At 39.9% G+C, this 27,029-nt stretch overlaps 2 protein-coding genes across 3 annotated transcripts in view; both read right to left on the reverse strand.

The window, feature by feature from the left end:
- LOC130905478 (multidrug resistance-associated protein 1-like) overlaps positions 1-15,399 on the reverse strand; it is a 56,252-nt gene extending 40,853 nt beyond the window's left edge. The window contains exons 1-4 of the mRNA XM_057818934.1: positions 15,297-15,399; positions 13,209-13,388; positions 10,196-10,321; positions 9,999-10,136 (exon numbers count right to left, since the gene is read on the reverse strand). Coding sequence (XP_057674917.1) covers positions 9,999-10,136; positions 10,196-10,321; positions 13,209-13,388; positions 15,297-15,338 — 486 coding nt within the window. The 5' untranslated portion in view covers positions 15,339-15,399. The remainder of the gene's footprint in view (positions 1-9,998; positions 10,137-10,195; positions 10,322-13,208; positions 13,389-15,296) is intronic.
- A 148-nt stretch (positions 15,400-15,547) lies between these two features.
- The window catches only part of ythdc1 (YTH N6-methyladenosine RNA binding protein C1), a 32,372-nt gene continuing 20,890 nt past the window's right edge, over positions 15,548-27,029 (reverse strand). The window contains exons 9-15 of one of the 2 annotated variants that reach the window (XM_057818937.1): positions 26,631-26,785; positions 20,561-20,637; positions 20,417-20,453; positions 20,316-20,355; positions 19,598-19,660; positions 16,027-16,215; positions 15,548-15,955 (exon numbers count right to left, since the gene is read on the reverse strand). In XM_057818937.1, coding sequence (XP_057674920.1) covers positions 15,782-15,955; positions 16,027-16,215; positions 19,598-19,660; positions 20,316-20,355; positions 20,417-20,453; positions 20,561-20,637; positions 26,631-26,785 — 735 coding nt within the window. In that variant the 3' untranslated portion in view covers positions 15,548-15,781. The remainder of the gene's footprint in view (positions 15,956-16,026; positions 16,216-19,597; positions 19,661-20,315; positions 20,356-20,416; positions 20,454-20,560; positions 20,638-26,630; positions 26,786-27,029) is intronic. The other variant, XM_057818938.1, reaches the window with a different exon arrangement.

Raw genomic sequence — 27,029 nt, forward strand, 5'->3', positions numbered from 1 at the left:
TGCTCTCCTCGTATGTTTATCTCGACGCGTTAGAGTTGCTTGTTGCTTTACCAACGTCACGTCTGCCCGTCGCTGAATGGTCCACTCCACTGTTTGTTTGCTGTGGCTTGAGCAGCCCTAGAAACTAGATCCGCGGAACGGTCGCCAGACGCTATCGCTGGAACAGCGATGAGTCTGGAGTTCCAGGCAATTAACAAACACTCTAGGGTTCTTTTTTACCTCTCTGAGTATTCTGCACTGAACTCTCGGCGTCATCCTTGGTGGATGGCCACTCTTTGGGAGAGAAGCAACAGTGCCAAACTCTCTCCACAACTTCTCTGACTGTCGATTGATGAACATCCAGACTTTTAGAGATGGTTTTGTATCCTTGCCAGCTTGATACAAATCAACAATCCTTGATCGCAGGTCTTCAGACAGCTCTTTTGCTCGAGCCATGATGCACATCAGATGATTCTCATCAAGACTATTCTTACCTGGTGTGTGTTTTATAGTGGGCTGGGCAGCTGTAGACCGCTCATCAGTGATTGGGCACAGACCTGACTTTAATTAGGGCCCGAGCACTAAGCGTGCGAAGGCCCTATTGTTTTGCAAAGGATTATTATTTTTTTTTTTTATTTTTTTTTTTTTTCAGGGCAAATGAAAACGGCCAATTTGGAGGCCTGAACATGCACGAAAAGTCACCAAAATTTGCACATACGTCCGGAAAATTGTAAATTTCGATAATTTTGCAACGTTGCAAAAAAATATAACAAAATGGCTCAGTGGCGCCCCCTTGAAATTTTAAAATTGGCCTATAACATTAGGGTCTGTCAGCGTAGAGCAATGAAATTTGGGGGGTCTATACCTTGTCCAAAACCGCTCCAAAAAAGCATTTACACGCATATTCCAAACCCAACAGGAAATCGGTTATTTTGGATCAAATATGAAATTTTTTATCGATTTACAGGGTGCACATTTGAGACCTTTTCGCCGAGGGAGTTAGTTGGATCATCTTCAAAATTGGTGAGAATGTTCAGGAGACATATGAAATCTTAAGTTTTGAAAATGGTGCGTTTTCATTCACGGGTCTGACCTGGGCGTGGTGCCAAAGTCGACCATTTTTTCGGCAAAATGACAAATTCAGTAAATGACTTATAGTTCCTTGACACAACGTTCAATCTTTTTCATATTTGGCATGTATGTGTGGTATCCCACCCTTAACACGAGTGCATTGAAATATTACCCATTAGGTCTAGCGCCCCCTAGTGAGAACAGGAAATGCCTTTTTTTACGAGACAGGTTCCTCCTCCAAGGGAAAAAAATCTGTTGACCTCAAACCTGCATCAGGGGAGCCTTAAGACCTGTGTTCAGGTGCCTGATGAAAAATATTGAGGTTTCGTTGAGGCGGAGGGGTCCAAACAGGAAAGTGAAAATGAACGCCAACAATTTGTCACGCAAAAAACTTTGAACAGTCATAACTCGGCAGATATACAACATATCTGCGCCAAACTTCCCGTGTTTGTTGAGAGTCATACCCTGAAGGTTCTTGTAGGGGTCATTTGCATCAACTCTACAGTGCCAACTAGTGGCGACAGAAAGAAGTTTTAAAAAAGGCCTTTCCTATTGGGTTTTTTCAACATAGAGCAAGGAAATTTGGGGAGTAGATACCTTATGCAAAACTGCTCCAAAAAGTCTCTTGCACCCATATTCCAAATCCAACAGGAAATCGGGTATTTTGGATCGAATGTGAAATTTTCATGGGTTCACAGTAGGAGTTTACATTTGGAGGCTTGAATATGCACAAAAACTCGTAAAAATTTGCACATACATACGGCCTTGGATAACGTTCGATAATCTTGCAATGTTACGAAAAAATGTAACAAAATGCCTCAGTGGCGCCCCCTTGAATTTTTCAAAAAGGTGTTTCCTATTAGGTTTTTTTAACATAGAGTGATGAAATTTGGGGAGTCGATACCTTATGCAAAACTGCTCCAAAAAGTCTCTTGCACCCATATTCCAAATCCAACAGGAAATCGGGTATTTTGGATCGAATGTGAAATTTTCATGGGTTCACAGTAAGAGTTTACATTTTGAGGCTTGAATATGCATAAAAACTCACCAAAATTTGCACATACATGCGGCTTTGCATAACGTTCAATAATCTTGCAACGTTACGAAAACATGTAACAAAATGGCTCAGTGGCGCCCCCTTGAAATTTTCAAAAAGGCCTCTCCATTTAGGTTTTTTCAACGTAGAGGGATGAAATTCGGAGAGTCGATACCTTGTACAAAACTGCTCAAAAAAGTCTCTTGCATGCGTATTCCAAACCCAACAGGAAATCGGGTATTTTGGATTGAATGTGAAATTTTTATCGATTTACAGTGTGCACATTTTACACCTTGGCACCTAGGGAATTAGTTTGATCATTCTCAAAATTGGCGAGACTGTTCATGAGGCATATGAAATCTTAAGTTATCAAAATGGTGTGTTTTCATTCACTGGCCTGACCTGGGCGGGGTGCCAAAGTCGGCCATTTTTTCGCCAAAACACCAAATTCGGAAAATGACTGATAACTCCCTCATACAACGTTCAATCTATTTTAAATCTGGCATGTGTGTGAGGTATACCAGCCTGAGCAGGACTGGATTGAACATTTACCATTTGTGCCTGGCGCCTCCTAGTGGGAACAGGAAATGCCCTTTTTTACGGGACACACTCCTCCTCTAAAAGGAAAAAATCAATCTACCTCAAACCTGCATAAGGGAAGCCTTAAGACCTGTCTTCAGGTGCCTGATGAAAAATATTGAAGTTTCGTTGAAGCGGAAGGGTCCAAACAGGTAAGTGAAAATGACTGTTAACAATTTTTCTCTCCAAAAACTTTGAACAGTCATAACTCGGCAGATATACAACATATCTGCGCCAAACTTCCCGTGCTTGTTGAGAGTCATACCCTGAAGGGCCTTGTAGGGGTCATTTGCATCAACCCTACAGCGCCAACTAGTGGCAATAGAAAGTCACTCGTTTTTCCAATACATGTCCAGCTCTTTTCAGGTTGGTCATTGTAGTTTCAAGACCTATTAAAATACTTATTTACGGCCAATGTCCACGTGTCTCTGTCTGTTGCCGTGACGACCCTTTGTTCGCCATTTAAAGGAAATATTTTTTTTCAGAGACTCAGGCAGCTTATAGAGCCACAATATTTGGCACACTTGGACGAATTGGCCCAGTTAGAAGATTAATTTTGGTTTTGAATAAGGGCTTGGCTGCACAGCTCAGTAGTGGCTCCTTTTTTGTAGTACTCTCTCCAATAGGAGTTTTTATCTCTTGGGTGTGGGAATGTAAATAGGCGACTTTCGAGCATGTTAGGTTCTAATGAGATGATTAGAGAGGAGGATCTGCCACCACCCTGACCTGCACACAGTCCGAGTTGCGTGACGTCCGAGTTGCGCTAGATTGCGAGGGCCCGTTCAGTCCTGCTTGCAGGCCTAGTTGTTTGTTGAAATCTCATTTCAATTGCTCTTTAAGTCTCCTTAGGCAGAGGGTTCACTTACTTATTTTTCCTCCTTCTGTCATTGTTTGCATGCTATCCTCATTAGAATCTGAAAACCTATAAATATTTGGGCGGTCTTAGTTAAAGCAGACAGTTTTTTCATCTGTGTGATTTTGACAAAGATCAGCTCACATTTGATGGTGATTTTATGCAGAAATGTGAGAAATTACAAAAGGTTTACATACTTTTTCATACCACTGTAATATCAACAAGAAGTGCCCTTGAAATGCATCAAAAATCAACAGGAAATGACCCGGAATTGCCCCAATTGAAGAGGAAGTGAAGAAAATTCAACAGGGAGCGACCAAAAATTGACCCTAAATCAACAGGAAAGGGCAAAAAATCTACAGCAAGTGACCTACAATTGCTCTAAATTCACCAGAAAGTGACGTACGAATAGAGTGTCGCACATTTATGGATGTGACGCTTCTTTTGGATGACCACATTTAGAATTATATTTAAAAGTTAACAAACTAAAATGAAATAAAATACGATAGATATGTACTCAATATTTTCCTAAGACTCAGCGAGCTGCAACAGAAGGATGAAAGCACTACGTGTGGCCCCAGGGCCATGGGTTTCCAACCCCTGGACCAAAAAACACAAAACAATAGTAAAGGATTCTTTTTTTGTCATTCCTAACTTGATGGTTAGTATGCGTTAAGACATTCATAAAAAGAAGTAGTTGTTTTTGCATGCCGACACGACACCTGCCGACTTGGCGTGGACGTGTCGACCAACTGGCCGGCGCCCAGAAAGCTTTGGGAGCTCGGTGCCAATTGAAAATGCAAAACGGGCACTTGTGACTTTTGGCAGCTGACTGAAAAGGAACGCGCCGTACTTTTCAAAGCAAGCTGTTCACTTGGCCTTAGAATGGCAGCTTGACAAATACAAAAACACTTTCAATCACTTCAACCATATCTAGTCGGAACTTCTCTGCCTCACACACCAGCTCGGGCTCCTTCCCTGCCAGAGAGGTGACATTCCAAGTCCCAAGAGTTAGCTTCCGTAGCTGGGGGTCAGACCGCCAAGGCCCTAACCCTGCGCACCTAAACTCTTCGGCCCCTCCCACAGGTAATGAGCCCATGGGAAGGGGTTCCTGCCACCCTCCTCAAAGTTAATTAGTGCCATTGAAAGCGATACAGACCACCTCAAGACATAAAAGAGGTGACATTCAACAATTTCTCAGTCGACATATGATCACAAATGTTATGAAAATATTTTATAAAGGTTGAAAAGTTACTTAGTGTTGCTTTAAGACGAGATCAAGACTGAGGTTGTAAGTCGGGTTGTTCCGATCATGTTTTTTTGCTCCCGATCTGATCCCGATCGTTTTAGTTTGAGGATCTGCCGATCCCGATATTTCCCGATCCGATTGCTTTTTTTTTTTGCTCTCGATTCAATTCCAATCATTCTCGATAATTTTTCCCGATCATATACATTTTGGCAATGCATTAAGAAAAAAATGAATAAAACCCGGACAAATATATACATTCAACATACAGTACATAAGTACTGTATTTGTTTATTATGACAATAAATCCTCAAGATGGCATTTACATTATTAAAATTCTTTTTGTGAGAGGGATCCACCGATAGAAAGACTTGTGACTTTGTATATTGTGACTAAATATTGCCATCTAGTGTATTTGTTGAGCTTTCAGTAAATGATACTGTAGCCATGCCCAAATGCATGATGGGAAGTGGAACCATGACTGTGCGTAGTGCTACCAATTGATATATCTTCTCTGCGTTGGGAAATAACATAAGGTGTTAAAAAAAAAGATCAATTGCAACCTTGCTTCCCCACAAGGTGCTTCCCATGATATTTCTAATCGTAGGGAGAGGGATTGTAAGGATTTAGCCAATTAAAAAAAGGCTCCAAAGGCTGCCAAAATTCACTCTACTCATTTTACGCTGCCTTTTATCTCTCCATATAGGTAAAACGGCGCCATTACAGATTGAGCGCGACGAAGCGTGAGTGGGTCGTGCAGCGCATGCATTAATTGCGTTAAATATTTTAATGTGATACATTTTTTTTTAAATTAATTACTGCCGTTATTGGGATAAATTTGATAACCCTACCTTAAGCCTAAACTAAAGACTCTGGGTGAGTGTAACATATTATGTCTGTAACGTTAAATATAATTAGAAAACGATTTAATTAAAAAATACATATTTATATATTAAAAAAAGGCATGGCCGATATTTTTTTGCCGATTCCGACACTTTAAAAAGGACGTGGTCGGACCCGATCGATCGGCATCTCTAGTTGTGAGTCTTTTCAGAGTCTAAAACCTTTCAAAAGCGTGCAGATGTGATTGGGTGCGCTCAGGTGGGGGTTCCCGGTGCCGGGAGTGGCGATGGGGCAGCATAGGGTCGGTTGCCAACGGGCTTACACTCATAAAAGATTAGCACGGTTACTGGGTTCTAGATAACAGAGCTGATTTGTGTACACTTTACCCCTTTCAGTCACTTAGCTTAAAGACTCCCCCACCCCCGTCCCCTTCCCTCCCTGGTCAACAGGCCCCCCACATGGTGTCAACCGGAAATACATCTAGCTGACGATAGCACCAACATATTAATAGTTAGTGTAGTCAATGCATTTCTTGTTGTTGTTTGTGTTTCTTTTCTTCTGTTCCTCTATTACCCCTTCTTGTTCGCTGCTTTGTCATAATAAACGAGGTATGTTGAATGATAACAATATGAGTACCGTAATTTTCGCACTATAAGGCGCACCTGACTATAAGCCGCCACCCACCAAATGTGACACGAAAACGACATTTGTTCACAGATAAGCCGCACCGCACTATAAGCCGCAGCTGTCCGCACTGTATTATGGGATATTTAAACCATAAGATATTAACCGGTAACACTTTAATAGACAGCAGCATCATACGACTGTCGGAAGACCAAATGAACCACCATGAAGCTTTGCAGCCAATTAGTTCAAAGCTTCATTGCTTTAAGAGGCTTCATTCGGCCATCACTGCTCCCTTGGGGGGACATTCAACCTCTTCTGCCACCTACTGTCGACACTGTCGTTGTCCAACATGCCTCCTAGCATGCATTGCAGCGTTACAGATGGAAATAAAATCTAAATTCATGTTCTGTGCTAATTATGTATTCAGTCTGTTTCAGTTGTTTCACTAATTGCTAGTGATGGTATTTGGTAATACTTTATTTGACAGTGGTGTAGGGCTGCAGCTATCGAATATTTTAGTAATCGAGTAATCGACTGAAAATTTTATTGATTAATCGAGTAATCGGATAAAACAAATATATTTTTGGGTGAAGAGCAATTATAAATATACATGAAAAACCAAGACATTTCATCTAATCTTGACCCATTTCCAGTCAATCAATGTCTTTATTTTCGATGTATGTTGTTGAAAACAGCCAACAATTGCATCTCAGATGTAACTAGAATAAAAAAAAAAGACTAATTCACTGCTTTCACTCAAAAAAACCTTTAGATCTTATTTAAAATAAATATATATATATACCGTAATTTCCCGAATATAACGCGCACTTTTTTTCCCCAAAATCAACTTGTAAAGTCATGGTGCGCATTATAAACGGGTACATGGATGGAGACAGAAATATATATGTATGACATATATATATAAACCGATTTTTTTTTCATTGACACGGCCACGTTATGTTGAAGAAACGTATGCGGCGACCCGTTGCCGACCATTACGGTACGTGACGTCACCGTTTTGTTTCGGTAATACTTCACTCTAATCGGCCGAATGATTTCGTCTGTGTTAAATTCTGCTTTTTTCACTCTTCATAAAGCACAGAATTTAGTTTCTTAAACTCATTTGAGTCGACGTTTATTGCAGCTCCGCGGTCCTTCGGGAAACTCAAACCCAAATAACAATAGTTCCTTTTGTTACTGTCGAGTTGACAGCTATGAGCTCTCACGGATTTCCGACTTACGTTCTCACGTTCATTTTACCGTATCAATCCATGGAAGAAACATTTATTCATCATGAGGAAACGAGCAAGTTATACAGCAGCCTTTAAAAGAAAAGTCACATCTGTTTTGTTTTCTCCTAGATTCTGGTAAGTTGGAGAAGTTGTCAAATCATATTATTAACGTAAATATTGTCAGTTTACGGTAATGTTTTGAACTACCAATGTGCTATGCTTGTGCTGTGTTTCACCAGTCAGTAAAATGACATCTCTGTATCTGTACACAAGCTCTGTTTTCTTCTAAAATTAGGGTGCGCGTTATAAACGGGTACAATAATTTTCCCTAGATTTTACAAGTAAATTTGGGGTGCGCATTATACACGGGTGCGCCTTATATTCGGGAAATTACGGTATATATATATATACCTAAAAATGCCGTTACGCTTGATAACACACATCACTTAAAAGTTAGGATTTTTTTCCCACGTGTTTCCATTGAATTTCTATTTGTGTCAAGCCATTTTTAAGTTCTAGTTAAGTTTTAAGTTAGTCTAAATTGTAAGTCCTGATAGGATTTTGAGTTTTTGCAGTGTTCAAAATAAATGTATGATTACAGGCTGTATTGGAGCACATTAGGGACCAGTGCTACTTGGTGTTTTATCCAGCAATGACTACTGAGCTAAAATTGATAGTTAGCATTATTGAGTTTTAATTTTACACCCTCATCACTCCACATCGCTATGTTATGTTAAAGCCTGTATGTAAGACATGTTAGCCAAGCATTGACAATGGTCATAATTAATAGAAACCTAGCCCTCCGCAGGGCTAACGTTACGTTAATCTTATTTATTAGCGCTTAGCGCTCTACTGCTTTAAGATGGCGGCTGTTTACTAACGCTGCCCAGACGCAGCCGAGTCTGTCATTTTGCATCTAGTTCAACATACATGTGATCTCTATGAGACTCATCAGACACTACCTGCTACCAACTAGCATCGTGCGGGCTAGTATTTAGCGGCTGTCGGCTGCAGTAAGTTTTTTTTCTCTTCTTGTTCTTCCTCTACGTACGTGACATCAGCGCGTCCCGCATTAAAAGTAGTCCAAGCAAAACGTGATGCTTAAAGCTGTCAAAATAAACGATTACTTGAGGTGAATAAAACTACTCGGATCAGTTTTTAAACTCGAGTTACTCGAGTTGCTCGAGTATTCGTTTCAGCTCTACAGTGGTGCCATAAGACTGTCAGTAGACAATCATAATTATAACATGACACTGTAATGAGCATTAATGAAGGCTTATAACAGATGTCCTTTAGTGTTATCCAGTAAATTATCTCAATTTTGAATGCATGTAAAAGATCCAAGCTGGACAAATGGAGTTAGTTACATAATTTGCCAGATGACACTTAATGACATCTGTCATAACCAGTCGGTAATGCCCATGGTAGTGTCATATCATAATTATGACGGTCTTATGACAGTCTTATGACGCCACTGTCAAATAAAGTGTTACCAAATACCATAACAAGCAATTAATGAAAGAACTGGAACAGTAACTGAATAAATAATTAGCACAGAACATGAATTTTGGTAGCTTTTTACATCTGTAGCGCTGCAATGCATGCTATGAGGCATGTGTTGCCTATTAACAAAAATAATTCAACAGATAAGCCTTACTGGACTATAAGCCGCAGGATTCAAAATGGAGGAAAATTGTAGTGGCTTATAGTCCGAAAATTACGGTATGTCATACTCACAATGTGAAATATTAAAACTAGGGCTGTCAAAATTATCGCGTTAACAAGCGGTAATTAATTTTTTTAATTAATCTCGTTAAAATATTTGACGCAATTAACGCACAAATGCCCAGCTCAAACAGATTAAAATGAGAGCACAGTGAAAGGTGTGCTTGTTGTGTTTTTCAGAGTTTTGCCGCCCTCTGCTGGCGCTTGGGTGCGACTGATTTTATAGGCTTCAGCACCCATGAGCATTGTGTAAGTAATTATTGACATCAACAATGGCAGGCTACTAGTTTATTTTTTGATTGAAAATTTTAACAAATTTTATTAAAACGAAATAATATAATTTTAATATAAAATTTCTATAACTTGTACTAACATTTATCTTTTAAGAACTACAAGTCTTTCTATCCATGGATTGCTTTAACAGAATGTTAATAATATTAATGCCATATTGTTGATTTATTGTTATAATAAATACAATACTTATGTACTGTATGTTGAATGTATATATCCATCTTGTGTCTTATCTTTCCATTCCAACAATAATTTACAGAAAAATATGGCATATTTTAGAGATGGTTTGAATTGCGATTAATTACGATTAATTAATTTTAAGCTGTAATTAACTCGATTAAAAATTTTAATCGTTTGACACCCCTAATTAAAACTGTTCAGACCAACCGGACACTTAGACTTCCATTCTCCGTGTCAAACAGCTGAACAGGACAGGTTTATAATATTAAAAAAAAAATAAAAATTTTTTTTTTAATTGTCAAGAACTGAGAACGACCGGTTCTTATGTCTCTGTACCTGTTGGCCGATACGCCGGACGACGGCCTTGAAGGGAACGACGTCACAAAAGAGCAAGAGGGTCCAGAAGAGGAAGAGAAGCACGGACGAGCGCACGCCTTTTCGCCTCTCGACGTGAAGGGCCAACACAGACGCCACCTGAGGGAGGAAAAAGACGTCCGAGTCGGCGTGGCGAGAGGGCGGCGTTTCGGACCTACAAAAGTGAGGGATCGAAGCAGCGGGCCGAGCAGGAAGACTGCATGACTGTGGAGTTGGTCGTTCTTCTTGGCCAGTATGTAGAAAATCTCCAACAGGCTGAACGACGACAGGCTCAAACTCAGCAGCTGCAAAAGAAATAGAAAGGTCAAATTCAAAAACAACTGAATGCAGAGCATTGAAGACCTTCAATGTCTTTTTAACCATTTATTAGAGCAATCTTTAGATGCCATTGGGACAGGGAGGGACAAATAAATGTGTTGTTTTCGTCAATGATGACTATAACGAAAATATTTCATCAACTAACAATTTTTTCATGAAGGTGACGAGACGATAGCGAGCTAAAAACTTGTTTTGCGAGACTAAAACGTAATGAGACTAATGCCAGTTTTCATCTGACGAGACGAAAATGCACAATAATTTCCTTCACATGTTCACGATGTGTAAAATTGTATGTGTCCTTAGCCTGCATCGTAGCAGCGTCCTTTTGTGTCACTCACGTGACGTGCCGCTGCTTTCCAGTCTCCAGGCTTGCACACACGGTAAGATTTGTTTTCTGGGTCAGAAAGAATATGCAATCTTGCACACACTAAATGGAACTCGTAGCATTAACATAGCATATACAGCAGGGGTGTCCAAACTTTTTGCACAGGGGGCCAGATTTGGTGTCGTAAAAATTTGGGGGGGGCTGACCTTGGCTGACGCTTTTTACGTAGAACAATTAGGGTAGTCAAAATCATCGCGTTAACGGGCGTTAATTAATTTTTTAAAATTAATCACGTTAAAATATTTGACGCATTTAACGCACATGCCCGGCTCGAACAGATTAAAATGACAGCGTAAAGCACTTTGAGCGCCTTGAAAGGTGGAAAAGCGCTATATAAGTATAACACCATTTGCCATTTACTTGTGTTTTTTGGTGTTTTTCTGCCCTCTGCTGGCACTTGGGTGCAACTGATTTTATGGGTTTCAGGCTTCAGCACCATAATTATTATTGACATCAACAATGGCGAGCTACTAGTTTATTTTTTGATTGAAAATGTTACAAATTTTATTAAAACAAAAACATTAAGAGGGGCTTTAATATAAAATTTCCATAACTTGTACTAACATTTATCTTTTAAGAACTACAAGTCTTTCTATCCATGGATCGTTTTAACAGAATGTTAATGTTAATGCCATCTTGTTGATTTATTGTTATAATAAACAAATACACTACTTACGTACAGTAGGTTGAATGTATATATCCGTCTCGTGTCTTATCTTTCCATTCCAACAATAATTTACAGAAAAATGTCATATTTTATAGATGGTTTGAATTGCGATTAATTAATTTTTAAGCGGTGATTAACTCGATTAAAAATGTTAATCATTTGACAGCCCTAAGAACAACATATTTGAGCAAATTTTAGCAAGCCATTCTGTGCATCACATTTGCTTATTATTTTTAATTATTCAATTGATAATTTCAACATTCTCACAACTAGCCTTAGAGGCGTTTTCTTTCGACTCTCGGGCTCTTGCGAAATACTATTGTGAAATAAACTAGCTTCAAGTTGCTTCAATTTCTCACAACGTATCTTCCCTGTAATCTTGTCGTACATGTCAGCGTGTCTTGTTTGGTAATATCGCCTATCATTGAACTCTCTAAAAACAGTGACTGTCTCTTTTCAAATGAGGCGGACACAGTTGTTGCGTATTTTAGTGAAGAAATAGTCCAATTTCCACCTATCCTTGAAGCGTCGGCCGTCACGGTCCACTTTTTTTTGGTTGACTGTCATTTTAAATTGGGAGTAAAAGGTCACATGGGGTAATGTTGCTTGGAGTGCTGCTGCCTCTTAGTGGGTAAATGAGGAGTAACATTTAGTGTGTAAGCTACTTCATAATATGCTGGTAGCAATTTATTAGGTCTGTGTGTGGGCCAGACGTTATTGATTTTAGGACAAGAGACTGGGGGCTGGATGAAATTTGACCACGGGCCGCATTTGGCCCCCGGGCCGGACTTTGGACATGTCTGATATACAGTATATGGATCAATAGTAGTTCATAATGGACCGACATTCCGTTTAGCTCAGCTCCATCTTGTGGATGCATAACGCAACAGTATCCACTACTACTACTACTACTACTACTACTACGCCTTATCATGCAGTGCGCCCTATACATGAAAACGGTTTTAAAATAGGCCATTACGCACCACGACTACTCTGTTGTATGATGCATCGCCGCCTCAAGTTCAACTTCATTCCAGTGTTAATGAATTAGAAGAATATGTCATGTTTTTCCTCCTGCAGAAACCCTCTTAACACTAGAAAACACAGCAGAGGCAGACTTGGCCTTTCCAAGACAAACACTCTTAATATTCCCTAGCAATGGCCGATTTGGCCTTTCCTCCGTGACTCATGTGATAGTTTGTGTCACTTAAAGTCAAGCTACATTTATTTAATTACATTTATTTATGAAGTTTGACACTTTTTACACATTTATTAATTCACTTCTCCTATACTCCACACATAACGACAGAAAGAATGGCCCAAATGTGTACATTGTTTTGAAGGAGAAGAAAAAAACATTTAAGAACTGCAATTTGAGTGTAAAGTAGGAATTGTGTCTATAGTTTAGAAGGACTGAATCAGGGGCATGGAGTATGGATTGTGGTCATTGTTTCTGAAGTTAATGTATGTCTAGTGGTTGCTTTTCCATATGAACGGCTGTTGTCTGTCCGACAACGATTTGCCAATTCAAAAGCACTTGGGTCGTTTTTGCCACCTCTGGGTTTTCCTGGGGAGATGCCATATCGGCCATTGTTTGGGACTAGTAGGAGTACCAGAATTCTCTGGGACTTCTAGTGTTAAAACAAAAAATATATCTTAAAAAATATATTTCCCTCCCCCATCTTTTTCCATTTTCAAACATTTTTGAAAAAGCTCCAGGGAGCCACTAGGGCAGCGCTATGCGGCTCTAGAGCCGCAGGTTGCTGACCCCCGATGTAGGCTATCCGGGGTCCACTCTCACCGTCTTGGTACAGCAGAGCAAAGATAGCGGCAGAGGCGGTCGCGGGGGACGCAGGTGCAGGTAAAGCAGGTACGGGGGTGCGCACGTCCAAAGGAAGACGCAAGGCAAGCACACGAGGACGGTGCGCTGGAAGCACGCCGTCAGATCCGGCTCGTCCGTGTACCAGGTCACGTTCCAGTCCTCCCAAAAAAAAAAAAAAAACAGATGTACATCCACGATGGAATATGAGTGTCAAACAAAGAATAAGACAAGAAAAAATGATAACATTACGAGATTAAAGTCGTCAAATTATTAGAATAAAGATATAATACAAGAAAAGTCAATTTTATAACAACAAAAGAGTCATACGTCAAGGGTCCCCAAACTACGGCCCGCCTCCACATTTGGTCCGACCCATTGAACAATTTTTTTTTTTTCCCCCAATAGTGTTATTTATTTCCTGGCTTTTTTATGTGAAGAACCCAGAGAGGGTTATTTGGTTATTATCTATTTAATTAATAGTGTTATTATATTTTGGCCTGTCAAACGATTACATTTTTTAATCGAGTTAATCACAGCTTAAAGATTAATTAATCGTAATTAATCGCAATTCAAACCATCTATAAAATATGCCATATTTTTCTGTAGATCATTGTTGGAATGGAAAGACAAGACGGATATATACATTCAACATACTGTACATAAGTAATGTATTTATTATAACAATAAATCAACAAGATGGCATTAACATGATTAACATTCTGTTAAAGCGATCCATGGATAGAAAGACTTGTAGTTCTTAAAAGATAAATGTTAGTACAAGTTATGGAAATTTTATACTAAAACCCATCTTAACGTTTTCCTTTTAATATAACTTGTATAATTTTGAAACAAAAAATAAACTAGTAGCTCGCCATTGTTTATGTCAACAATTACACACTGCTCCTGGTGCTGAAACCCATAAAATCAGTTGCACCCAAGCACCAGCAGAGGGTGACAAAACACCAAAAATCACAAGTAACAAATGGACATGACACTGTGCTGTCATTTTAATCTGTTTGAGCGGGGCATGTGCGTTAAATGCCTCAAATATTTTAACGTGATTAATAAAAAAATTAATTACCGCCCGCCCTGCGATTGGCTGGCAACCAGTTCAGGATGTCCCCTGCCTACTGCCCGAAGTTAGCTGGGATAGACTCCAGCACCTCCACGACCCTTGTGAGGATAAAGCGGCATGGGAAATGAATGAATAATTACCGCCCGTTAACTCGATAATTTTGACAGCCCTATATATTATTTTTATTTTATTCACTTTTGTTCCGTGAAGTTATTTGATTGTGGCTTTCTGAAAAACAATAAATTTGTACATTTTGGCACTCCTGCAATCGTAACACTTTTTCTGTTACAAACTGACCCGGCCCCTCATCAAAGAAGGAAAAACTTATGTGGCCCTCACAGGAAAAATTTTGGGGACCCCTGTCATATGTTGCAATATTACGAGAAAAAAGTTACGTTGCTTTACATTTGCCACCTCCGTTAGAATGAACAGTATTGAGAGTGTAACTATACAGTCCCTGACAAGTCTTGTCGCTTATCCATTTTGTAGAAAAAATTGCTAATAGCCTGACTTAATTATTCGATTGGTTTCAGAAATGGCTCATATGAAAGCTAAGACCCTCCCAAATCATGTTGAATGTACAAAAATTTGTTTCACTGAAAAAAGATTGATCCATGAATGAAGACATAAAAGTCAAATTTTGGCAAGACAAAAGTTTTGTCGCCTACAGAAAGTTGCGTGAAAATTGAGCAAAAAATGTACTTCAAATACAAAAACATGTTACATAACGTCAGCGAATTAAGTAGTGGTGCTGTGAGATCCAAATTTAATATTGTTTTGCACCTCTTAAAATTGATTCTGCAACAATACATGTTCTTAAGCCAAATACTTTATTCCAACATAATAGATTCGACTACTAAAATAATTGATAGCTGCAGCCCTGGAGTTTTTTTTTTCCCAATCAAATGTATTTCATTTTTTCACTACTACAACCAGCCACAATAGTTTTTTTTCCCCACAGAGGATAGAGAAAATGGCTAAATGCGACTCACCCACAAAGGATCCAAACCTCCGAGGCGACACAATTCCTCCATGTCCGAGCGGCATTTGTCGCCGGACGCCGCCCGGCCCGGGTTTTTGAGCACTTTCTGCCGCTAGCGCACAAGTGACACATTTTGTGAGGTGTGACACTTAGGTGACACGCACGCATGTACACAAGTGTAAATCAACAATTCTTTGCAAAGCATCAGTCTCCCTAATTTTTCCAAATGACATATGTACAAACACGTAAGCACGCGTTGGAAAACAAGGAAGAAAAAACATTTTATTGGTTTGTCTGGAGAAGCATTTCACAATAAAAGACTCGGACAAACGCATTTCCCGGTGGCCTGAAATACTGACAAACATGTTTCCCGCGCGGAGCGGCTGAGGGGATTGCGGGATGTCGACACTTTTTTTTTTTTCCTTTGGTGATGTCACTTCCTCTACGACGGAATGTCATATTTCACGGTAAAAGGCGGGCGGGTGAGCAGGAAACTCATCTGCGGTAGCGCCCCCTCTCTTTGTCCCGCTCTCTGTCCCTGGGCCGCTCCCGCTCCCGTCTGGGCCCGGTTCGCTCGCGCTCTCGCTGCCGCTCGCGTTCTCGCCGGCTGCTCACCACCGCCTGCGTCCGCCGTAGGAAGTCGTCCACGCGCATATCGTAGTCGTGCTGCTGAAACCGGGGCACGACCATCAGACCCGGCCGACGGCGCGCCGCCCGACGACAAAGGCGGGAGGACTCACCGGACTGGACGCGAAAGCGCGGTGCGACGGCGGCGCCGCACGCTGTTTGTCTCGGAAGCGAGGGGGCGGAGCCTCGTGCGGCGCCATCGGGTGGTGGTGGTAGGCCTGATGCGGTGGCGGCGGGTGGTTATGGTGGTGGTAATAGGGCGGGTGGTGGGGGGCCGGCTGCTCCACGCCGGGGTACGTCGCCTGCTCGTGCATGCAAATGTGCAGATATAAGCCTACGTTTTCCATTCGGCGGCCATCTTGCGACAGAAGATTCCTCTAACATAGCTGACGCGAGGTTAACCGTTTAACAACTCTAATGATGTTGACAATAGGGTTGTTCCGATCGTTTTTTTTTTGTTTTTTTTTTGAGTTTCTGCCGATCCTGATATTTCCCGATCAGATTGTTTTTTTTTGCTCCCGATTCAATTCCAATCATTCCCGATAATTTTTCCCGATCAAATACATTTTGGCAATGCATTAAGAAAAAAATGAATAAAACTCGGACGAATATATACATTCAACATACAGTATTTGTTTATTATGACAATAAATCCTCAAGATGGCATTTACATTATTAACATTCTTTCTGTGAGAGGCATCCACAGATAGAAAGACTTGTAATTCTTAAAGGATAAATGTGACTTTGTATATTGTGACTAAATATTGCCATCTAGTGTATTTGTTGAGCTTTCAGTACATGATACTGTAGCCATGCCCCAATGCATGATGGGAAGTGGTATCTTCTCTGCGTTGGGAAATAACATAGGGTGCTAAGAAAAAGATCAACTACTACCTTTCTTCCCCACATTGCTTCCCATGATATTTCTAATCGTAGGTAGAGGGATTGTAAGGCTTTAGGCAATTAAAAAAAAGGCTCCAAAGGCTGCCAAAATTCGCTCTACTCATTTTACGCTGCCTTTTATCTCTCTATATTAGGTAAAACGGCACCATTACAGATTGAGCGCGACAATGCGCGAGTGGGTCGTGCAGCGCATGCATTAATTGCGTTAAATATTTTAACGTGATACATTTTTGAAAAAATTAATTAATAACCGCCGTTATTGGGATAAATTTGATAACCCTACCTTAAGCCTAAATTAAAGACTCTGGATGAGTGTAACATATTATGCAACGTTAAATACAATTAGAAAACGATTTAATTAAAAAATATACTGTACATATATTAAAAAAAGGCCGATATTTTTTTGCCGATTCCGATACTTTGAAAATGACGTGATCAGATCTCATCTCTAGTTGACGTCATTGTAGACTCTACAGTGATGTGCTCATATGTCAGTGTTCATTCGAAATTGTTGGAAACCTTTTATCTATTCATGGACTAAAACTTTTAAAGTTTATAGAGGAAAACAATCTGAAACTTAAGTTTTCGTTGACTAAAACTAGATGAGGACATACACATTTTGAAATAACTAAAATATCACTAAGACTAACAAGTATTTTCATCCGTAAGACTAAGATAAATATTAAAAGGGTTGCGAAAAAACACTGCATAAAATGTTAATAAAACCAAATACATAAAATTTAAGGCGTCCAAACCATTTAAACTGGGACACCGGTCTCATGTTTCAACACCATTTCAACAGCGCTAGACGTCCAGTCCATTTTGCCCGGAAGGGGGCGAATGAACAAAACAGATTGGACATTTAGCGCTGGCAGCCAATGAGGTTCCTATAAAGGGCCAAATTCATTTACGCATACAGAATAACGTATATAAGAATATAAGACTGTGTTTTGCATTGAAATAAGACTGAAAAAGAGGGGTTGTCTTATATTCGCGGTCTAGACATTATACGCATTCACGACGCTAGATGGCACCGGATATCATTGAAGCTATGCTCTGTCATGACAGATCTCAGCTACTCAAGTTTAACCAGTTTGCATTAGTTTATTGCAATGTTTTTCCTTATTCAGATTTGTTTCAAGACTACAGTTAGACTTCACTTTGATGGTTACTGGAATTTTGTTGTTTTATCACAATAGATTGGTTTATTTACATTTCAAAAACCAGAAGGCATTCATTTACGAATGTGATTGCACTTTAGATTACATATTTAAATGTTCAGATATTAAGATTTGAATGAGGCAAAATGACATACTTTTGCTCTCAAATGTATTGTTATAATTAGAGATGTCCCGATCGATTGGATGGTCCGATCACGTCATTTTCAAAGTATCGGAATCGGCAAAAAAATATCGGCCATGCCTTTTCGTAATAAATATATATATATATATATATATATATTTTTTTTTTTTTTAATTTATTGATTTATTTTTTCATTAAATCATTTTCTAATTGTATTTAACGTTACAGACATAATATGCTACACTCATCCAGAGTCTTTAGTTTAGGCTTAAGGTAGGGTTATCAAATTTATACCGACAACGGCGGTAATTAATTTTTTAGAAAATGTATCACGTTAAAATATTTAACGCAATTAATGCACGCGCTGCACGACCCACTCACTGCATTGTCGCGCTCAGTCTGTAATGGTGCCGTTTTGCCTATATATAGAGATAAAAGGCAGCGTACAATGAGTAGAGTGAATTTTGGCAGCCTTTGGAGCCTTTTTTTTTAATTGGCTAAAGCCTTACAATCCCTCTACCTACGATTAGAAATATCATGGGAAGCAATGTGGGGAAGCATGGTAGCAATTGATCTTTCTCTCAACACCTTATGTTATTTCCCAACGCAGAGAAGATATATCAATTGGTAGCACTACGCACAGTCATGGTTCCACTTCCCATCATGCATTTGGGCATGCCTACAGTATCATTTACTGAAAGCTCAACAAATACACTAGATGGCAATATTTAGTCACAATATACAAAGTCACAAGTCTTTCTATCCGTGGATCCCTCTCACAGAAAGAATGTTAATAATGTAAAATTTATCGGGAATGATCGGAATTGAATCGGGAGCAAAAAAAAAAAAAGCAATCGGATCAGGAAACATCGGGATCGGCAGATACTCGAACTAAAATGATCCGGATCGGATCGGGAGCAAAAAAACATGATCGGAACAACCCTAGTAGTAATATTTACTTAAAGTAAGTGGAAGAATGACATATTAATCTGTTAACTAGCCTTTAACACTCAAAACAAGTTGGGAGAAAATTATTTGACTAAATCTAATAAAAAATATCAGATTAAGACGTATAAATTTGCAGTGTCAAAGTTAATAGAGGTCAATACAGATTTATTTTGCATTAATCATTTAGCCTATCAAACATGGCCGGAACAACCCTAGTTATAACCATTCGTTTCGGCTGTACTGTAATTATTTTCTGTATAAAAATTTGGTGTTCAAAAAGTCTTTTTTCAAACTTGAGTCTTGAAAAAGACGGGGTCGTCTTATAATCAGGGCCCTCTTATATTCAGGCCAATACAGTAAATAAGGTCTACAAAGTGGACAGTGTGTGTACACACACACTCATTGACTTGAAAGTTATGTGGCATCAATGTCCTGTCGCAAAATGGCCAACAAGTGAGGTCGCCTGGTTGGATTGACTCATGCGCATCAGATATCTAGCATTGCATGCATATATATACACGGCGGACATACCAAAGTCTGCCAGGGTGGTGGCGGTCCTACGTTGTGGTGGTAGTCGCGCATGTAGTCGTATGACTGGCGAAAGAACAGGAAGGCACGGTTAGGTATCAAGTATACTGTACTACTAAAGTAGAATATCATCAAGCACAGTCTAATGAAGGGGCCCCAAACATTTGCGCGGAGGATTAGTTTTTTTGTTTGTTTTTTTAATCATTGCAGAAGCTAGCATAGCTCAAGCCATGTCAGTTTTCATCAGTTAGTTTTCATCAGTTAGCAGATTTGTGAACCGAATGGTTTAGAATAGAATAGAACGCCTTTATTGTCATTACACAAAGTGTCATGAGATTCAAAGCTGCCCCATAGTGCGCACACACACACAAAAAAAAAATCACAAAACATTTTGGAACACTGAAATTCTTTATTAAAGTTCAAATAAAATTTTCAATCGAAAAAAACTAGTAGGTTGCCATTGTTGATGTCAATAATTATACAATTCTCATGGTCATAAAATCAGTCGCACCCAAGCGCCAGCAGATGGCGACAAAAAAGTAACAATTGCACATGACCCTGTTCTGTCATTTTAATCTGTTTGAGCGGGGCATGTGCGTTAATTGCATCAAATATTTTAACGTAATTAATTTAAAAAATTAATTACCGCCCGTTAACGCAGTCATTTTGACAGCCCTAAATTTAATACAGTAAATACCTCAAGAGACGAAAGCACACTCACCCCGTTGAGGAAAACATCTCGTCTGACATTGGAGAAGCGCCTAGAAAACATGCACAAGCTATTAGCGACAGGCGACGCGGGCCGATTTCTGGGAGTCTCACCTGTCCAGCGGCTGATTGCGCAGATCCTGGATGAAGCCTGAAAAGCAAAAAAAAAAATTAGATTGTCGCCACGAGCGGCAAGAAAGCCGGATTTCGCGAAAGACAATATTCGGGGCTCCCTCTCTCGGACTCCGGTCTCACAACCTGATCGCTGGTTGAAGTCCGGACAATCGGCCCGAGGTCGCTTCCTGCCGTGGAGGTCGTACTCTTCGAGACGACGCCTACGTGAACAAGTTGACACAAGTTGAGTCGGAAGCGCAGTCGCCGGCAGGTTGTACAAGAGTCAGACCAAAAAAAAAAAAACAAAAAAAAAAAAAAACAAACATACTCAACCTTCAAAGCACCTCGACGAGACTCTGCAAACCTGTCTCAGAGTCTCGCCCGTCTGTCGCACCGATGCTTACTTTTACTCGCTCAGTCCCTTAGTGAGTGGTACAAGCAAATAAATCTGTCTGCATTTTGTGCAACTGACTTGGGAGATCTTCCCCATGGTGAGCTTGATGGTACAGTGCGGGATAATGACGTCAAGTGATACATATTTTAGCTTGCAAATGACATGACTCCAAAATAGAATTTCTACAGAAATTGCGCAGGGATGCTTTACTCTGCTTGTTGCCAACTTTTTCCCCACTTTCCAACGGAACTGACAGATGGTCATTTTTTTCGTTCGCACTGGCCGTGTTCCACCAAAAATCTAACTGAAAACCAATTTGCTGAAAAAAAAAAAAAAAAAAAACTGCTAAAACCATGCAAAACATAAGCATCTCCAAAAATGTGAAACACCAAAAAACCGTAGAAACTGCGAAAAAGCAAAAACGAGTGTGAAAAATAAACTGTGGAAAATTGAACCACCACAGAAAACCTCTCAGACCTTTCAAAACTGGAAAAACTATGAAAAGCTTAAATCGTGAAGACTAATGAACACTAAAAATGCACAATGTAAACGACCGACTGACAAAACACTGCAAAACTAATGCAGTTATCACATAAATATGTGATTGAAAAACCTAACTGCAGAAAATGGTCAAATAAAATCTAAAACTCTTTAAAAATTGTAAAAACTATAAAAAAACCGCAAAAGTTGAGGACCACAAAAAAGTGCAAAAACACAAAAGTGCAAAGAACCGCAACAAAAAAAACATTGGCCAGTGTAAAAGCATCCCCGCATCTCTTTTTAAAGAAGTTGATGTTAAAATATCAATTATGTTGCCACGATAGATTTCAATCAAATAAATTGTTAACTCTTTCGATGTCAAAGGCAACATCATGTGGTGTCAAGTCATCCTTCAGTTGTGAATTTTAACGACCTCACCACTAGCAAACGTCTAATCCATATGAAGTGTGAGTAGTATTGGATGTCTGTCGCCGTCAGTGTTTTTTTGTTTTGTTTTTCAACCAACGCCAAAGGAGGCGGAGCCACAGGTTGCCTGACCTCGTCGGTCTATGAGTCATCTGGTCCTGAAGTTGTCTTAGTCTTTGTGGTTTGTCCCATGGGTGCTTGTATTCAACTAGTCAGTCCCTAGTAACCATTTGTAGCTTATCTAATGTTAACACTTTATATGGCAAATGTCTCTTTAGGGTCATTATTTAAAAAAAAAAAAAAAAAAAAAAAATCAGCATCCACCTACATGGACATCATGACTCATGTAAACCAGCAGTGGTAATGGGGGAGAGGGGGGAAAAAAACAAAAAAAAAACTTTCGGGCTAAAATAATGATTGGAAATTATATACATTATTCCTTCTGCGTGGCCTGATGAAAATGCCAGTGGTTGGGGATCACCGATGTAGACCACAGGCCCGCAATGGCCAAAATCAAGAGCGTAGGTTTGCATAGGAACGGTAGGGACAAAACACTACCAATATTTCAAGATGGTCAAATTTTTCCCAACTTTTAAGCAACCTTATTTGCATTATATAACGTGTTCAGTTATATAGATCATGTAGATTGTCTACCCATATGTTGTAACGATAGAATTGAACAAATACAGTACTTACAGTGGGGAGAACAAGTATTGGATACACTGCCAATGGGTTTTCCCATTGACAGTGTATCCAATACTTGTTCTCCCCACTAGGAGTGGGAACCTCTTGGTACCTCACGATACGATTAGCAATACAAAGCTCACGATAACGATGATCTGAGGATATAGCGATACAACGATTATCGATACATTGGTCAGGAAATCATTCTCTGATATTCAACAAAAAACAAGCTTCTGCTGTGAATTGGAATGAGTTTATCACTAGTAGACGTCCAATCCATTTGAACTGGGAGGGTGGCAGCGAATGAACATTCGTTCGGATTGAACGTCTATGGCCGTCAGTGGCAGCCAATGCCAGGCAATGGAGTAATTTTGGGCCATTTAAGTTCATTTACCTGTTGATTTTCAGTTACTTCCTGTTTATTTTGGGGTATTTTACGGGTCACTTGCTGTTTATTTTGCGTTACAGAACAGGAAGTGACCTGAGAATCGCCCAAATGAATAGGCATTGACTCAAACTCAACAGGAAATGACCTGTAAATGCCCTAAAATTAACAGAAAGTTACCTGAAAATGCCCCGAAAATCGGACCGAATGACTGAATGCTCTGGTTTTGAATGAATGAATATTTTATATATATATATATATATATACATATATTAAAATATATATTTTTACATATATATCAGAGGTTGCGCTAGACTTTTTCGTTGTCATTTTGACTGACGGTCATAAAAATCCGGTCATAATCTATTTTTACCCGTCACTTAAATTTTTAAAATGCTGATAATGACATTGTGGTGACCCTTTGTTTGGCATTTGTCCGAGCGCGTTATCGGCTACGACACAGTCACGTGACAGAGACACTTAAGAGCCGCGCGCGTTCCGGCTTGAATAGAGAGTTCACAGAGAGCAGCAGAGCTACAGCGGCTGGACACAGCAATTCGAGCTAACAAGACTCTTAACATTGCATACCGCTTCAACATATTCAATAGTATTTAGTTTTAATTCATTTTAAATTAATATTCTGTCCGAACAAGTTTAACAGAGAATCCACACCGTGCCACCAAACATCAAGCAGAAGAATATGTAACTTTTTCTCCGCAGTGACAAAAACAGCTGACTGTGGCCCCAGTAGGTTGGCTACATATGGAACAATGAAATTAACAGTTCACCTGCTGTGGCCTGAACGGAGTCTTACACCTTCCTCCTGGTGCGCATGGACTTGAATTGCGTGCCCGCTTGTGCAGTCCCACTTTTTTCACCTCTTTTATCAACACCATCGTCGTTTTGGGGCTTTTTGAAGAAACTTTGGACACTCGGTTGCCTTGACATTTTTCAGAATAAGGCCAACGACGTCATGCATCAAGACAAACAATAGCTAATATGCTCACTCGCCACCCTGTGGTCTGGGGTGTGAATTGCAACCTGTCAAAATGACAGATGGACTTGTTTTTTTCGTCACCGTTTTAAAAAATCGGTCAACGACGGAAAATATTCGGTTAACGCCACCCCTGATATATATATATATATATATATATTTATATATAGAGCTGAAACGAGTACTCGAGAAACTCGAGTAACTCGAGTTTAAAAACTGATCCGAGTAATTTTATTCACCTCGAGTAATCGTTTATTTTGACAGCTCTAAGCATCACGTTTTGCTCGGACGACTTTTAATGCGGGACAACGCGCTGTCACGTGCGGAGAGGAAGAAGGGGAAGAAAAAAAAAAAAAAAAAAAAAAACTTACTGCAGCCGACAGCCGCCACATACGACGCCGACGTTGCTAAATACTAGCCCGCACGATGCTACGTTGGTACAGGTAGCGTTTGATAAGTCTCAGAGATCACATGTATGTTGAGCTAGATGCTTAATGAGACTCGGCCGCGTCTGGGCAGCATTAGTAAACAGTCGCCATCTTAAAGCAGTAGAGCGCTAAGCGCTAATAAAGAGCGCTAAGCGCTAATAAATAAGATTAACGTTACTGTCGCTACTAGCTCACGTAACGTTAGCCCTGGGGAGGGCTTGGTTTCAATTAATTATGACCACTGTCGATGCGTGGCTAACGTGTCTTACATACAGGCTTTAACATAACATTGTGGAGTGATGAGGGTGTAAAATAAAAACTTAATCATGCTAACTATCAATTTTAGCTCAGTAGTCATTGCTGGATAAAACACCAAGTAGCACTGGTCCCTAATGTGCTCCAATACAGCCTGTATCATACATTTATTTTGAACACTGCAAAAACTCAAAATCCTATCAGGACTTACAGTTTAGACTAACTTAAAACTTAACTAGAACTTAAAAATTGCTTGACACAAAGAGAAATTCAATTGAAACACGTGGGAAAAAAATCCTAACTTTTAAGTGATGTGTGTTATCAAGCGTAACGGCATTTTTAGGTAAGATATATATATATATATATATATTTTTTTTTAAATAAGATCAAAGATTTTTGAGTGTAAGCAGTGAATTAGTCTTTTTTTAAATTCTAGTTACATCTGCGATGCAATTGTTGGCTGTTTTCAACAATATACATCGAAAATAAAGACATTGACTGAAAATGGTTCAAGATTAGATGAAATGTCTTGTTTTCTCATGTAAATTTATAGTTGCTCTTCACCTTAAAATATATTTATTTTATCCGATTACTCGATTAATCGATAGAATTTTCAGTCGATTACACGATTACTAAAATATTCGATCGCTGCAGCCCTAATATATATATATTTTTAAATTGACACCTTTTTAAAACTATATCTCGATTCTTGACAGGAGCATATCGATAACCTTTTGGGATACAAAGTATCACGATATATCACCATTTCAATATTTTGTCACACCCCTACTCCCCACTGTATGTTGAATGTATATATCCGTCTTGTGTCTTCTTTCCATTCCAACAATAATTTACAGAAAAATATGGCATATTTTATAGATGGTTTGAATTGTGATTAATTACGATTAATTTTTAAGCTGTGATTAACTCGATTAAAAATTTTAATCGTTTGACCGCCCTACTTTATATTCTACTTTTCATTCATTAAAAAAAAAAAAAAAAAAAATACAATTGAGACCTGGCATCTACATATATGGACATGACATGTATAGCAAATGTTGATGTGATGTTCACGTTTGTGGGCCCCAGGTCTTTATGGGGTTAAAAATAGTCACTTGCCCAATAAAGGCTGGGGGGGGGGAGGAAAAAAAATATAAAATGAGGTCCAAAACTTCTCAAATCTTTTTCTCTCCCCTCTATTTGTGCTGTCTGGCCTGCAAAACAAAGCAACTACATAAAGAAACTATTTCATTGAATGATCTAATAACTTTTTTTTTTTTTTAACTCAAATAATTCCTAAAATTGATTTATAACTCAGGCCTCATTCCTGTCAGTCCACTGGCCACAAAGCCTGCTTAGTTGGCCCCAGAGTCCACCCAGCCACACCCCTAAAATCTTTCCGCTTCCGACATTTAGTTTGGTCTCACGGGTCAGTCCAAATCTAAGTCGTAATGAAAGGTGTCATATTAGTAGTAATAATACTGTGACTTACACACTTTGAAAGAAATCAAAGGTTAGGGGTCAACATACCGCTTGTGATGTAAAAGTGGACTTTGGATTCTACAAAGTTTGTTTCCACATCTGTGTCCTTTTTAAAAGGAACCCTCTTACTCTGAAAGGGTCGTGATGGAGTTGGCGCTGCAGTCCTGTCAGTCGCCACACAAAAGCCCCACCCGTAGCCAAGTAAACCTGCCTTGGCAGACTTTTTTTTTTTCTCTCTTTTTTTTTTTTAAGTCCATCAAACAAACACTAGAGTTCATTAGAGCACGCGCACGCACGCACGGCAACTAAAGGTCCCGATTGGGTGCGTGCGTGCGGGGCTCTGGCTTTTTTAAAATGTTCTCTCTCTCGGTCGCTTTTATCAGTTCCATCTTTTACCTGATTGGACAAGTGGATCATCCGGTGAGCCCGCCCACTTACTTGCCCTTTGAAAAAGCAAAAGAGTCCAGGCGGAGGCGACAGTCCCTCTCTTTTCCCTTCGCCCCTTCCGTTAGTCCAGCCCAGTCCATCTAGATTAGGCTAGCTTCAACTCGCTACCCGCAAAGAGATCGAGTCATACAAACGGCAAAAAGACTCTCCGGGAAAACTCCAGAGCCAGCGACGTCCGGCGGCGGCAGGTGGCCTGAGCGCGACGGGAAGCGGGAGGAGGAGCTCGAGGATTGGCTAACCTTCCCGGCTCGCGCAGCGGCGGGCGGCCGCGGGGTCGCGTTTCCGAAGGGGTCTCGCGCTTGTGGCGGACGCGCCGCGCCACCTGCTGGATGTCCACGCTCTCGTCCAGGGGGAACAATGCGCACAGTTGAGCGCCCACGTCCGGCTGGATTTCCTGAAAACCGTTCAACAATATATTAAGAGTTGTCGCGATCACATATTTCTGCTCCCGAGTCACCCGATTGTGAGGATCTTTGGATACAGAGTACCGATCAGATACCTCAACAATTAAATTAAAAAACTTTCTTTTGAAAATACCATTGTCCTTCTCATTTTTTTGCATAGACTTCACTATTAATTACTCCACTACTGCTGCATGTTTTGTTGCACCCCGGGAGATGATAAAAGAGTGGAAAACC

Source organism: Corythoichthys intestinalis, chromosome 17 (genome assembly GCF_030265065.1).
Source record: "Corythoichthys intestinalis isolate RoL2023-P3 chromosome 17, ASM3026506v1, whole genome shotgun sequence".
NCBI lineage: Eukaryota > Metazoa > Chordata > Actinopteri > Syngnathiformes > Syngnathidae > Corythoichthys > Corythoichthys intestinalis.